Source organism: Protomyctophum bolini (assembly GCF_963924005.1).
Source record: "Protomyctophum bolini genome assembly, chromosome: 13".
Taxonomy (NCBI): domain Eukaryota; kingdom Metazoa; phylum Chordata; class Actinopteri; order Myctophiformes; family Myctophidae; genus Protomyctophum; species Protomyctophum bolini.
This window is the reverse complement of record NC_137874.1, coordinates 24,492,228-24,507,714: the sequence shown is the minus strand read 5'-3', so window position 1 is coordinate 24,507,714 and position 15,487 is coordinate 24,492,228. Positions and strand designations below refer to the sequence as shown.

Sequence of the window (15,487 nt, the reverse complement as noted above, 5' to 3'; positions counted from 1 at the left end):
CTGAGTGAGCACACAACACTGACTGACCTATATATTAAGTCAACACAAAATATTCTTGCACAGCTGTAACACGAGAGCAGCAGATCTTGTTACAGGGGCAAAAAATAAAATAGTCTATAGTAGAGAGTGCTATCTCTTCGTGTCTTGTCTGGGCATATTCCAGGCAGCACTCTGTTCCGTTTGCTCTGCTGGGTCAGGGAAGGCAGGAATGGTCAACTTTGGATCTCCAACTGGTCAGGGCCTACGGAAATTAAAGTGCAATGCTTATTGTGACCAAATAATCCCCAAACTCTGTAGGTTTATGTTGACATCATCACTCATCAGCTCAACAACTCAACATAGTTAGTTGCATATTTGTTTCCCCTTCTAAACTATCAGAGAATGGAAATTTCGTGCACGCATCACCCTAGCCCTAGAACGGCTCTTGAAGTTACATACAGTATGCACAGTATTTCACACATGAAAATTTACGAAGTATAATTAAATGATCACAGGCATTCTAGGTCTAGCATCACCCCATCCATTTACTACTATAAATTCTTGCTGTGGAGAATAACTTTCACTGCATACCGGTAGACCTATGTCTTGTAAATTTGGACATGCAATGGAACGTTATTTTCTTTTCACCTTTTCCTGTAGGCCTAATATGATTATGATCTAGTTCTAGTATGAAACCAAATTTATGGCAAATGCAATAAAATTTGCATATGGTACCCCGGAAGATAAACACCTGAATATTTAATTTAGGAGGCGGGCACTTGTTTAGATCGATAGCGATGTCTAGAATTATCAATAATTCAACCATAAACTAATTCAACGTTAAACAACGTTAGTAATCACCGAATGCAGGCTGTTTATTCAAGAGGCAATGCTGTCGTTTTGATTTGCATAGGCAATTGCTCAATTTAACATTTAATTTCAATTCATCAATCAAATTTAACAGTTTCACACATTGTCAATCATACCTATTGTAAGTCTTTCAAGATGATCATGTACTCTTGGTTCTTTTACGTTTCACTTCGCTGTTGTGAAGTTTTTCCGCAATCTTTCTCTCGTGCCCAGCGGGGGAATGGCGATTGGTGTTCAGTCCTATTTCTCTCTTTGTCCTGCCTTTCCCACGGTCGTGGCAGGGGTATTCATCTAGATTGTAATATTCGTATTGATCATAATGCGCTTCTTCGAAAGATGCCAGTCTTTCGATATCCGTTGCCATGATCAGAAATATTAGCAGTTTTACTTTACAGCTTTTACTACACGGATCTTCGCGAGCAAGTAAACAACACCTGACGTCATCCAGTGTTTATATACGCAAAGTCACATGGTCGTGCTGCTGTTGTGGAGCAGTCTCTGTTGCGGAGGTTTTCTTTTCATTAAAAAACAATTATATATATATATATATATATATATATATATATTACATTTAGTGTTAAATACATTAAACAAAGACAAAAGCCGATGTGGTTATTATGTGCGTCGGCCCACGTCCACACGCGGTGTCACCTCTTCTGCATTGATCATTTTAATAGCCCGACGAATTAAATAACTTATAATTATGTTTGCATTGGAATGTGGAATGGATGGATTATCTTGTCATCTTGTCATAATAACAACACGATTGTGGAGGTGAACGGAACACTGTCGTCCGTCGTCGTCGTCGTCCCCCCCCTCCCAGTGAGCTGTGGCGTTCCACAAGGAAGCATACTAGGACCTTTACTGTTCCTAATATATTTAAACCGACATGTCATCAGCTTGTGACTGCAACTTGTTCCTGTTCGCAGATGACTCAGCACTGCTGGTCTCGGACAGGAACAAACTGCAGGTTGAAAAGGCCCTCAGCTCTGAACTCGGTAGAATCTGCACCTGGCTCGCTGATAACAAACTATCCTTACACCTGGGAAAAACTGAATCCATTCTCTCTGGATCAAATAGTAATCTCAGCAAGGCAGATGGCTTCTTGGTTAGAGTGGGTGACAATGTTATCACACGAAAAGATGAAATTACCTCATTTGGCCTCACCCCCCGAACCCACCTCACCCCTGCCCACTTGACAGGCTGGGATGGCTTAGGGTCGATGACAGAGTACAGCATCTTGCAATGGGTCTGGTCCACAAGTTTCGATACACCACCAAGATACCCATGTAGGCCTACGCTAAAAGGGTTTATTCCGCGGATTCGGGTTCTTGGAAACGCCCCCCAGCCACTGCGTTAGTTTTACTGAGGTTAGGTTTAGGTATAGTTTACTGAGGTTAGGTTTAGCGGTATAGTTTTACTGAGGTTAAGGTTAGGGTTAGGTTTAGGTATAGTTTTACTGAGGTTAAGGTTAGGGTTAGGTTTAGGTGTAGGCTGTCAATCACAGCGACTGGCCAGTCACATTTACTCAAAACCATATTAGCCTCCCTACCTGTCTAAATACTTCCTTAATGTAAACGAAGTCCACACCCACAACACCAGAGGGAGTGCAACAAACTATGTACAACCCAGATTCGGCACAAACAAGGGACTAAATTATTTTCGCTCCTATGCCACCAAAATGTGGAACGCCCTACCAACAGTCATTAAGACATGTGAATCCCTTGACTCCTTCAAAACCGCTCTCAAAGGGCACCTATGGACGGCTGCAATTCGAAACTGGCCCCTGTAAAATTTGAATCCCCCCCCTTTTCCCCTCACTGTATATGTTTCTTTTCCCTTTTTGCTTAATTATGATGAATTCCTGTTCTGTTCTTTAACTATATAGAAGTGTCTATTTGTACGTCTCTAAATGTTTTGATGAACATGGTGGACCCTGTTGTAAACAAGTGATGCTTAATTGGGTCGTCCACTCACAGTTAACAGTCTTTGTATTGAGTTTGTGCTTGAAATGTAGGCTACTGTAATTCTGCAAACTGTTAATAAATATTTCAATCAATCAATCAAAAAGCTACAAAACCAGAAAAAGCAGCACACTAGACTTGACAACACATGTCCTCGATCCATTTTCAATTCATCATCAAGACATTTAAAGACATACAAATATACATTTCTGCTGACTATGCAAAATGGTAATAAAAATCATCAAATACACAGTTAGGGAGAAAATGGAATACCACACACACACACACACACACACACACACACACACACACACACACACACACACACACACACACAGAGACGAGAGACACGCCCATGGTGCTGTAGCAGTAGCAGTGGGCACGTTCCGTTCTGAGGTTCTGTGACGCGTCGTCGTGTTCCCACGTCGCGCGGTCGGCTCGCACTCGGGAGCAGTGCGTGCGCGCGCGCGTGTGTGTGCGCGTGCCATCCGTGGGTGGGTGCCGTGCCGTTGGGTTGCGTCGTTGCGTTGCGTGCATGATCTCCATCTAGGAGCCCAGGCAGGCCAGGGCAGCGCAGAAAGAATGATGGCGGCGCCCGTCCTGAGAGTATCCACCCCTCGATGGGAGAGAATAGCCCGGCTTCTCGTGTGCCTCGTAGGCATCGTGCTGTCCGTGTACGCGTTTCACGTGGAGCGGGAGAAGGCCCGGGATCCGGACTACCAGGCCATGTGCGACGTCAGCACTTCCATCAGCTGTTCAAAAGTCTTCAGCTCGAGGTACAAAAAAACGAGGGAAACAAACAACAAATGTTGGTATGGGGGTATTCATTCTAAATGAGCAGGGACCATCAATATATATATATATATATGTCTGTACACAAATATGTAGATTTTTTGATTTACACACACCACATTATAATCTTCTTATTTTGATCATAATACCCATTACTGAATGTCAAGTGTCCAGGTTTTCTTTAGAATATGTATACCTCTTATCTACTACTGACACTATGGCACATTAGGAGTCCTACTAGTACTTATGGTTCTGAAATGTATTCATGAACTCTGAGAGTGTTGTTACATTTGAACACTCTTAGAGTTACAGACCTGTTTATGGTCATTCAGGGCTAGCTCTTTATGGGTTTCTGTCGTTTCTGTTTGACAAAATGTCCATGATCACAAGCCAGCATAGTGATGACCCCTGCAAATGAGCAAGGAAGCTAGCCCCCTTGCCCTGGAAGACGTTAGCTCATTCATCTGATGCTTAGATTTACACCGGGAACAAACAGCCGACCTACAAGCTCATGACACGTTGGCGTTGCATGGCGACGTGTAGTGATCTTGTAGATCGGCTATTTTTTCGATGCGCGACAACACCCTGGGCGCGCAACTATATGGGGCTTTGACAGCTCAACAAACACACCCCATCCCAAAAGCAGGCAGTGAGGCAGCCCCCGGTCTGCTATGCTGCTGCGCGCGGGGCTCAGCTGTCACAACATTGGTTGAGCTAACGGTTCTTCTGCTAACATTAACTTATTTAACTACAAACTTGTGTGTAGCTCTTTGGAATGAAGCAGGGACACACCACCCACTGAACGAATTGGACGTTACCACGAGTCCACTATTCAGCATTTTACCACCAGTCAACAAACACTATCATTAGCTTGATAGCTAAGTTGAGCTAACCTGACTGGCTAGCTGCTACTATAGTTTCTGGTTAGCCAGCACAGCTGCCATCTGTGGAATAAAATAAGTTGCTTGCATGATCTCACTAACATCAAGTCCTTTTAAAATAAAGGCCTTAGTGTATTGGCTAACTGACACAGTGTGTGTGTGTGTGTGTGTGTGTGTGTGTGTGTGTGTTGAATGTACCCAACCATACCATAACACATTTGGGGGCTTAGCCTGGTCACTCTCGTTTCTATATATAGCTGCCCTGTTAATGTTACAAGCTGTACAACAATACTTGAAATTTTGCTAACCCTAGTCCCTGCACAAATAGCTGCTAAAGGACACACTGTACAGGGCCAGTCCAGGATTTTATTGGAAGAACTCACTGGGCCGAAGTTGGAACATACTGATCATGTAACTGGACACTGCACACACATGTTGAGATCGACTGGATAGGCTACACTACGTTGACTAATTGTCTGAATAAACGGACAATATCCTCATTTAAAAGCATAGGAAACTATTTGACAGAGAAATCGGAGTGCATTTATTTATTTCCATTGTGTATGTTAAGATTTTTTTGGTTTTGGATAATGTATTGCTTGCTTGGATATGCATTGCTTGTTTCAAGCAATGTGTACTTCAAGAAGGTGCAGATGGCACCTTTTGTACATTTGTAAATTCAGATTAGTTTCAGACAACATAATTTGTTCCATTTTATGTTCCTCCCCAATGTCTTGCAAAGGTCCTGCATCAATATTTACAGCCCGGTTAGAATGCAACACTACTGTTGTCAGTAACCTTTGTCTGATGGCTCTGAGTGTTCATCCAGGCTGCAGATTCTGTGAGATTTTAATCTAAACTATTACGTTGCTAAATAATTGGCCTGGAACCATTTACACCACTTTGAGTGACATTTAAATCCAAGGTGCCTCCCTGGATATATTTGCAAACGTTGCTTTATGGCCCCAACTAAAGGGAGTTGCATCACTGCTAATTTTCTTATGTACACAATGAGCACATTTTAATTCTAGGGTTCCTCAGGATTCTCTGTATCTTGGGTCCAATTTAGGTCACATTATTGTGACACTACCATGCATGTCACAAAATCTAGGTAGACAACTGGTCTTGCTTCTGAAATACTAAGACATTGGAGATTTTTACAGGGGCATCAAACAGTCCTATTTGTTAAAACATCTGACCATGACACTCGCCTGCTATGAGAGCACAATCAGTGAAATGAAGATGAATTTCTTTACCGAGGTTATACAATTTAAAGACTTATGTGTTAGATACTTTTGACATACTGAACAGGAAACGGGTTCAGCTACCTTTTTAATAAATTATGTAGAAATATGCAAACTTCTGTATATCCACATGTCATGACAGGTAGCTGCAATGCAGGTGAATCTTCACAGGTTCAGTTGGCCTGATATTACAAAGCAATGCTCTGTAATATCAGGCCAACTGAACCTGTGAAGATGTGACTTTACTATAGCCTGGTTTCCAGCCTGATTCGCTGCGTTCCGTGAATCAGACAGGAAACCAGCTACCTTTACTATAGCAGAAGTGTGTAGTTTCCTGTTGAATGGGTAAAACTTTCTAAGTAGTAAGTTCTGTTGATGATGCACAGGCTGTTTAGTGTATAGCCAGCTTCCTTGATGTTCAAATTTAATTGTATGATGATGATTTTTTTATATATATATTTGTTCTCCAGGAAATGTGTCGGAACAATACAATTCAGCATAGAAATCACAGACTTCAAACACAGGCTACCTCACAATGGGGAAAGAGAATAAACACGCATCACTAGGGCACACATTCTAACAATGGAATGTGTGGCCTTATGTGTTGTCGCTTGCTCAAAGTTCACTAGAAACAATGTGTCTGTGAAATCCTGTGGAGATTTGGTCTCATTTCTTTTGAGGGGGACGGGCTGTTAAACCAGAACCACTGTTGGTGTCACCCCAACTGTGCCTGATTGTCTAAATGTTGGAGCTTGTTTTGATTGATTGAATACTTTATTGGCAGAAAGAAATGTAATCACAGGGTACAGTCAAACAGAAATGTAATCGGTACAGGGTACAGTCAAACAAATGTAATCAGTACAGGCCAGGGTACAGTCAAACACATGTCCAAAGGGATCACCGAAAAAGTCCTCGCAGTCTTTTTTTCCATTCAGGTCCTGGGTATTCAATTCACAATCATGACATGAAAAATAACAAATCATAATGTACAGTTGTACACGGACGCACGCGCACATACACACGTGCGGAGCGTGCACACTCACTCACTCACTCACTCACTCACACACACAATACTGTATAATAATATACAGTACATGCTCATTTCAACAACATGTTGACTTTTACTCCCTCACAAGTTTGATCCTTGCTTGAAATAGTAAACTAACTATGGTCTTTTTGTAGTAAATGTTCTAATGGCCTTTTCCATTGACGTTTTGTTTTTCATGGTGTAGATGGGGTCGAGGATTTGGACTCTTGGGCTCAATATTTGGAAATGACAGTGCGTTGAACCAGCCGAACAGCGTCCACGGAATTTTCTTTTATGCCTTTCAGCTCTTACTAGGTAAGAATCTTTTTCCCAGGTCATCTGTAAGCATTGATAATTCAGGTGACACGTCTCCCTAGTCACGGTGCTTTGAGCGCTGAATCACCACCCCCTGTGTTTGGCTAACCATCACTCAGATGATAAGACAGTAAAGACATACTTCAACTGGTATAATTTAAAGGGTGAGGTCAGGAATTTTAAAAGTACACCCTCTTTGTGAAGTTTCAAAAAGTTTTTATGATTGTGTTTTCTGATAAATCCACACCAGTCACCAGCATTAGTTAATATTAATAGAATAGTTAGCAATGCTGCTGCTTGGCTATTGGTGACATATTACTTCTCTCTCACATTGCATGCATGTGCCTCCATGCTTCAGGGATGTGATTTTCCTAACATCTTCTCTGACATACAACAAAATGTATATGGAAAATAACAATGTTGGTCATTCCATGTTAGTTATAGTGTCACAGACTTTCGTCTATATTAATAATTATTCTTGTGGATGGCGAGTTATAAATGTAGGGTTTGTCCTTCCTTCCAAAGGTCCTAATTTTAAGTCTCCTCTCCCACATTGACCAGTTGTACAGTAGCTGGTTTTGCTGACTCAGTCATGCTGGTTTTGATATGCTAGCCTGATGACTGGCCCATGAGGCTGCTTAACCACCTGGTTATAGCAAAGAACAAGAGGCCCTTTTACCCATAGCAGTTATGACTTCTCCTATTTGACAGAACACAATAGTGGCCCAGTTAGGTCAAACTGCCGTGTGTTGGGATTTCCGTGTTAAAGGTCAGGCAATGCCTTTTAACTTCAAAATGAAAAGGATCTTCATGCTGTGTTGGAGGTGCTCTCCAAAACCACAGCATTATTATAATCCCCAGAAAATTCAAATTGAAAATGGTCACAGGCATCCAGCCCCCTTTCCCATGGTCTCAAATGGATTCTGTATGGATGGAGTGGTGAATTGAGAAGGATGACCAAGTGTTTTTACATGGGAAATACTGGAAAATGTTCACAAATGGAACAATTATAAATGACATGATTCAGAACACAATTAGAGCTATTAAAATTACATAATTCAGAACTCGAATTCAATGTTGATGAAGTTCTTGTTCGATGATGAGGTTTGCTTTCTCAATGTCATTGTGTGACATAGCTCCTTTTTTAAAGGGGTGGGCACCAGGGGGGCAGTCAGACAGATATTTTGTGAAGCCACTAAGGAAATGAAAGTTCATATAATGGCCTGTTGTGGCGCTATCACTGGACCCAGAAAAACCCATAGCCCCATAGAAGTCCATGTATTTTGGCCCAACTTCACCTAGACTGTATTACCTTAATAAACATGGTCATGAATACTTTTTGCTTCCAGTCACTAGTTTAAAGTCTCATTTCTAATGTCATAATATTCTTTTTGGAAAATTATGGTCCCATGTATAAAAAAAATGACCATAAAGTCGCGCATGTTCTGAGGGGCGTGGCTACCGTTACAGTTTATGAACGGGATCCCCCACCCACTCGAGTCAAAATAAAAACCAACGAAGAAGAAGGGGGGAAGTCCCGCCTCGTTGTCTGGGCCAGCCAATGGGCCAGCTGGGCCTGGGCCCGGATATAGAAAGATGGCTGCCTCCATGGCAAGGACTGACACAGAGACAGGCTTCATTTTACGTTCACGTTAGACCCGCGGAACGCTTTGTCCATATTCTTTACAGTCTATGGTGGGCACGCACGCTTATCCGACACACATCTCTCCCGACAATGTGTTGGTTCGATATGCGTTGCTCCATCCTTGCGGTTAGGGTTTGGGGTAGGTTGTCGGTCTGATAGTATATCGGAACTGTGCCTGTACCCTTTTTAAAAGCAACTTTCTTTACTAGTCCAATGAATCCAATCATGAGATCAGAATAATTTCCTAGAAATTTGTACTGAAAGCAGCCCTATATATTATTAAGTTTACGAAGAGCCCTGAACTGGATAAACTGCAGTGAATTTTAACACATCATTTCAGCAGTTTGGTAGCAGAATTTACAAAAACTATAAAACTACTGTATTGTAATCATTTTCTGCCACTAAGGATTTGGCTGACATTTTCGTCAATCTGATTCCTTGACTGTTCATCATTCAAAACTCTCTTTACAGTCCTATCTTATTTCACTTGATCGTTAGCTTATATATCAGGACCACTGTCCTTGTTAAGTACGTTTGTCTATGCTATGCTATCATTATAATTCTTAACGTTATGTTGATATCTGCCATTCTAGAACACCCACCTAGAATCTTCATTTACTTTGAGATCTGTATTCACAAGTTTGTGAGAGGGTCTTTTTATACGTTTGATAGCTTACGCAGTAGGGAGTCGGTTTCTAGATTAATTCTGCATAACCATGTAAACAGAGCTATGTGATCTGGGGCCTATTTCACGAAACTTGGATTAGAGATTAAGCCGGGCTTTAACACATATCCTGGTTTAATATATCCTGGATCAGTGCTTAACCGGTTTCATGAAAGCTGGTTGATCTTGCCAGATTAACTTAACCAGTTAACCTGGATATGTTGAGGCTTGATTCGGTTTCATGAAAGTGATGCTACATTACCATGGAAACTTATGCTTTGGACTTAGCCTGCTCCGGACCAGGCTAACAGCCAGGTTTAACCTAATCCTGATGTCTTTACTGTTCATTAAGCAGTAAAACTGATCACAAACCAATGATGTTTTCCAGATATATTCAATTATTATGGGTTTATGTTGCCTTATTTGTATCGGTCTGCATTAAAGGACTAATTTAAGCACTATATAAAATCAAATAACCAAAATATATAGGCTGCACAACATCATGACAGCTTGTGAGCTTGTAGATCAGCTGCTTTTGGTGAATGTTCCCCATGAATAGGTTTGCTGTCGTGCAAGTGCACAGTTAAGAAGAATTATTATATTATATTATTATTTTTTTGTAAAAGTGAAAACCACTAAATATTACCATTACTCATTGTTTTACAACATATTACCATTATAACGTTTCACCCATAGTCCTACATACTTACACCTAGAAACCCCATTCAAACCTATTTAGGTTCATCCTACGGTGGACATGTGTGCCTGAAAAGGAATCTTTGAAATGTTTCATAGTTTTGGAAATATAGTGCTTTCAAATTTGAGACATTTATAGGCAGATAGTGGCACTTCAAAAAATCACTTTCACCTAGAAACTCCATTCACACTTTGTAAAATTCAGCTTACTGTGGAGACACATGCTGGAACTTTTTACTTTGAAATGTTTTGTAGTTTCTGAGTTATTTAACTTAAACGCCCAATGTATTCTCAATGGCAATAGCACAAATTTTGGCATGTTACATGAACCCATGACCCTCACCAGTCTGGCCCCTGTCTGGACAACAACCCCCTTCCCCAAAGGTAGCTCCCTCAGAGGAGGGAGTTATGGCCAAATATCACAATGCGACAATATCATTATGCTTACAATATTAAGAATTCTGTTTTAAGTTAATAGTAGTGGTAAAATGTAAACTATATTTTTGGGGTAGTTAATCATTCAGTCTATCCAATATTGAGATTATGTTCTCTCTTTAATTACAGCAGCAGTATTTATTTTAGAAGCTTAAGTCCTTGTATCAGTATGTCTTGAATAGATTAGTAAAGATAATGAGATATACAGAAGGGGGCTGTAATGCAACTATTAAGGATGCAAACTGCCTTAATACCCCATGAAGAAGAAGGATCAGTAAATCTGTGATCACATAATGGGTCTAGAGACAACAAGCCAGACTGTCTATTAAGCCAGGCTTGCTGATCCCGGCTCGCCAAATCCACCAATTCTGAGCCTCGCTTGGCTTTAGTGGAACGGAATAAACCAGGCTGTAAAGATCAGGATTTAAAAAGCCTGGCTTTGGCCTATATCCTGGATTAGTTAATCCAAGATTCGTGAAATAGGCCCCTGGACAACTTGAGTGACCTCATGTTGCTTGTGCATTTCTTGAATTTCTATGGTCTGTCTATGAGTCGGCAAAAGTATGTTTGTTGTTTCCCGTTACTGTCTTGTTACAGGAATGACTGTCAGTGCAATGGCCGCCCTCTTCCTCATGACGACGTCCATCTTATCGGTGGTGGGTTCGCTCTACTTGGGCTACATCCTCTATTTTGTCCTAAAGGACTTGTGTGTCATCTGCATTACCACATATGTGCTGAACTTCATTCTCTTTATCCTCAACTACAAGCGACTAGTTTACTTGAATGAGGCCTGGAAGCAGCAGCTTCAAGCCAAGCAGGACTGAAGTTGTAGAGACAGCGAGAAGAATATAACTAAAAAGAAATGTGACCTCTGAACATGTGACTTGACACCGGGATACCTTGCTTCCACAAGATGTGTATTCTGCTGTGTTCAAAAAAACAAAAACAAACAAGAAAATTAACTTTAAAAAGTTGGGCCGGTCGGTGTTGATTGCAACCACAGAAGGATTTATTAGCAAATTATCTTTTCTTTACTCCCCCCCCCCCCCCCCCCCCACACCCCCCTCTCCACTGGCAATGTACGGGGAACTCCATCAACCCAAGCAAGCAGAGGTAGTGGTTCACAATGTGGAAGATGGACTCTTCTGAACAAAAAGGATGGGAAAATGGACAAAATATTGGACTTAAAGGGGTTTACTTGAAATAGTTTGAGGGTCCTCCTGTCACAGTGGATCTGCACTATAACCCGAGCGGAACTGTATATTGCGTCAGAAATACATACATGGTCATCTCTAGGTTATCAGAGTTTGCAGATATGGTTTCACGATGGGGCAAGAAAATGATTAACACAAAAGTAGTGTTTTTTTTCTTCTTTTTCTTCCATGTTTACACTAGCACGTAACGTTTTGAAGAGGACCACTAATATAAAACATGGGAGAATGTGATGTATGTTTTGTCTAGTTCAGTCGCATTCTTGTTTTCTTTTTTGCATTCATGTAAATAGTTGCTGAGCAATATTCCAGGCTACATTGTGATTTAGTGTTGACATAGACATTTAAGGATAAACGCCTGCCAACAAAAAAACTGAAAAAACATACCAATCAATCTGGAACGGAGAGCGCTATGATGTCACCATTCGGATGAATACGTCTGCAAAATGTACTTGCTGTTGGTGTGGGACATTTCCTTAAAGTTGGGGTCAGGCATGCTGTTCAGAGTTGTGGATGTCTTCTTTGCAAATGGTCACCATCTCATATGCCCTCGGAAGCCATTAAGTTCTATACATATATATACACAAGTCTGTCGGACAGAACGGTAGGTTTGTAAGACCATGTCTACTCAACGGCACTTTCACTGTAATTGTTTTTGGTTTTAATGTTCAACCGTGTGAAAAGCATTCCTGACCGCACACACACACACACACAAAGTGGGATCCATGAAGACTTATGTGCCTAAAGGATCGTGAGGTGAACTACTTTATTTTCAGGAGGGATGTATAATGTCATGTAACGCCATTTTTGTTCTTTGTTTCACTGTCATAGGCCCTGGGCTTTATTTTTTTTATGATTACTAAATAGTCAACTAAAATGCCAGTATAGTGTTTTCAATAATGGGTAAAGGGGACCTCACAAAACCGTGAGGAGTCATTTTCAGAATGTGGGGAAATAAAATACTGGGAAAGGTATTGCATTTTTTTCTCGTTGAAATGAACAATGCAAGGTATTATGTGCATTACATTGTGATATGTACTTCAGTGCACAAAATGTGCACTAAAATGTTAATTTACCTCTGAAAGTATAAAACTGGGTACATTTTTACATATTCGGGGGTAAATTAAAGCTCTGGATTTTGCTGTGTGGTAAAGAAATCTGGGTTGCTGAAGATCTCCATTGATATTGTGTAGTTGACACTGGTGGCTCTGTACTTATTGTAACCATTTTAGTATGGAAATGGAAATCATTATCTGCATTCAGTGCTATACAATTGTAGTTTACCAACAGTACAGGAAAGCTATGTCAATGCTTTGGTCCAGTAACTCGGTATTGTCAAAGTGTGGAACAGCTCCCGGCAGCTGGATTTCCTATTACCAGCACCAAGATCAGACTATTGTTTTCCCTTTCAGATCACCATTTATTTTGTACGTGTTATCATTTTTTTTGTTTTTCAGATGCATGGTACAAAATGTCCTGGCTTCAAGCGTATCTTGGCCATTGGACAACCTTACGGATACGGTTACAGAGCTATACATGTGGTTCTAGTTTAATACCAATTGGTTGATGGTTTCAATCCTACCGCTGCTAGTCTCATGTGACATGTCCCTTGTGTAATGTATCACGGGATGCTTAATGTAAAAATTACTTGTTGATCTTGGCAAATGTTCAAAGAAACAATGAATTTTATTGGCACATGCTTCTTGTACTGTATCAAGGCATCTGTGTATGCAAATGGGGGAAAGAGGCAGTACATGGCTGCACTTGAAGCTGTAGTATACTCCTTACTGTCAGTACGTGACTGTACTGTACCTGTATACTTATTACTGTCCGACCAAAATGTGGCATCCCAGCCTTTTCTTGTTGTTACTGTATTAGAATGAGGTCAGTGGTTGGCTTTTCAGCTCTTTGCATTTCATGGGTTAAATATTTTAGTTAAGACGGCACTTGTTCTTTTACAGACAAACATTTTGTTTGTATTTTCTGTTTCATTCTTTTGTCAACCATGTCCGAAAGAGGCTTGTGCTCACCAAGATCATGGATTTCACTCAGACGTCAGGTTTCTGTATAGACTCGTTTTACCATAACTGTGTCTTGAGTAACACAAATGTCAGTCTGTTACATCATAAATGTGCTCCCAATATTTCCACTTAACCCTGTTATTTTAGACATGGGTGAGATAGTCATTCAAGTCAAAGAAGCTTGTATAATGTGATGTGTAATCTTACAGTAGGTTGGACAAAGAGGTCACAGTGATATTTCTTTCATATGAAAAGGAGGGTTAAATTATCACCAACGCTAGACTATGACTCAGCCCCATGTATTGATGGCATGTACATTCATGTTCAATTTAGGCCCCGCAGTTGATAACTGCCATGTTCGTTGCATCACCAATGCCATCAAAAGTGCCTTCTGTTTGATCACCGGGCCTTGATCCAAAGAAGAGCAACAGTGTAAAATTAAGAATGACAGTAATTGGCACTCGTGCTTGCCTTCCTTCAAATGTAATCTAATTGGTAATCTACGGTGCAAAAAACAAAGGCTACCTTTCCTTTTCCCCAAACTGATCTCTACTGTCATATTGTTTTCTAGCTAGTAACAGTTTGTTAGCTAAGAGTACACTATGTTTAAACTACAAGATTGTAATGTTATTTCTCCACCTTTAAATATGCCCTTTATCTGTATAGACTTAACATTCTGGGTTGTTTGTTAAAACAATGGGGTTGAGGGCTAGAAATCCATGTCAGCATAACATTTTTTAATTAAATTGTTTTTGTGGAAGACAACTTTAAGTTTGCTTCTGTATTTGCCAAATAAGTTTTAAATGCTGTATTTTCTTACCTGGAAAAGTGTTACATGAATGGTAGGGGGTGCAAAATCTCAATAAATCCATACCTTATGGGAAAAGTTGCAAAAGTTGACACGAGTGAACATTGGAAATTGTGTCATTTATCATGTGGAAATGGTCTACCATTAAAACATTCCCTCTGAAACAACCTCTGTCACTTTGAATGGTTCTTCTGAGAGGAATGCATACTAGACAATGTATTTTAAAGTGTGGGGGTTATTGTTGGGTCGATGAAAATAGGCGTGACCACATGTTTGGTCCAATTAATTGAATGGGACAAACGCCAGCTGTAAGTCTGTATGGCAGGGATACTCAAATAGATTTACCTGTGGGCCACATTACAAAAATGGCAAGGGGCCAGGGGCCAGTAGATAAAATTACGACATTAATGATACTTGATAACTTCTCTCTTTCAATTGCTTTATTTTCGCAAAATGTATCAAAGTACAATGTGCATGCACAGTTGCACACAATATGTAAATAAATAAATGTGTTACATTTTCTTGCATAAACACAAAGAGCTGTTTCCATAACTGCACAAATTATTGCACATAACATGAGTAGCTGTTATAATAACATAATATAACATGAGTAGCTCTTTGCCTGCCTGCCTGCCTGCCTGTCTGTCTGTCCATGAGTAGTTATTTGTCTGTCTGTCAATGAGTAGCTGTCTTACTGTCTGCCTGTCTATGAGTAGCTGTCTGCCTGCCTGTCTATGAGTAGCTGTCTGTCTGCCTGCCTGCCTGTCCAATTGTCCATGAGTAGCTGTCTGTCTGCCTGTCTGAGTAGCTGTCTGCCTGCCTGCCTAATTGTCCATGAGTAGCTGTCTGTCTGCCTGTCTATGAGTAGCTGTCTGCCTGCCTAATTGTCCATGAGTAGCTGTCTGTCTGCCTGTCTATGAGTAGCTGTCTGCCTT

At 40.7% G+C, this 15,487-nt stretch overlaps 1 protein-coding gene across 1 annotated transcript; it reads left to right on the top strand.

Annotated features, from left to right (window-relative positions):
* Positions 1–3,277: 3,277 nt before the first annotated feature.
* vkorc1l1 (vitamin K epoxide reductase complex, subunit 1-like 1) lies at positions 3,278–14,719 on the top strand. Its single transcript, XM_080779450.1, has 3 exons — positions 3,278–3,589; positions 6,963–7,072; positions 11,110–14,719. Exons 1-3 carry the CDS (start codon positions 3,396–3,398, stop codon positions 11,334–11,336), a joined length of 531 nt encoding a protein of 176 aa, XP_080635576.1. The 5' UTR covers positions 3,278–3,395; the 3' UTR covers positions 11,337–14,719.
* The last annotated feature ends 768 nt before the right edge of the window (positions 14,720–15,487 follow it).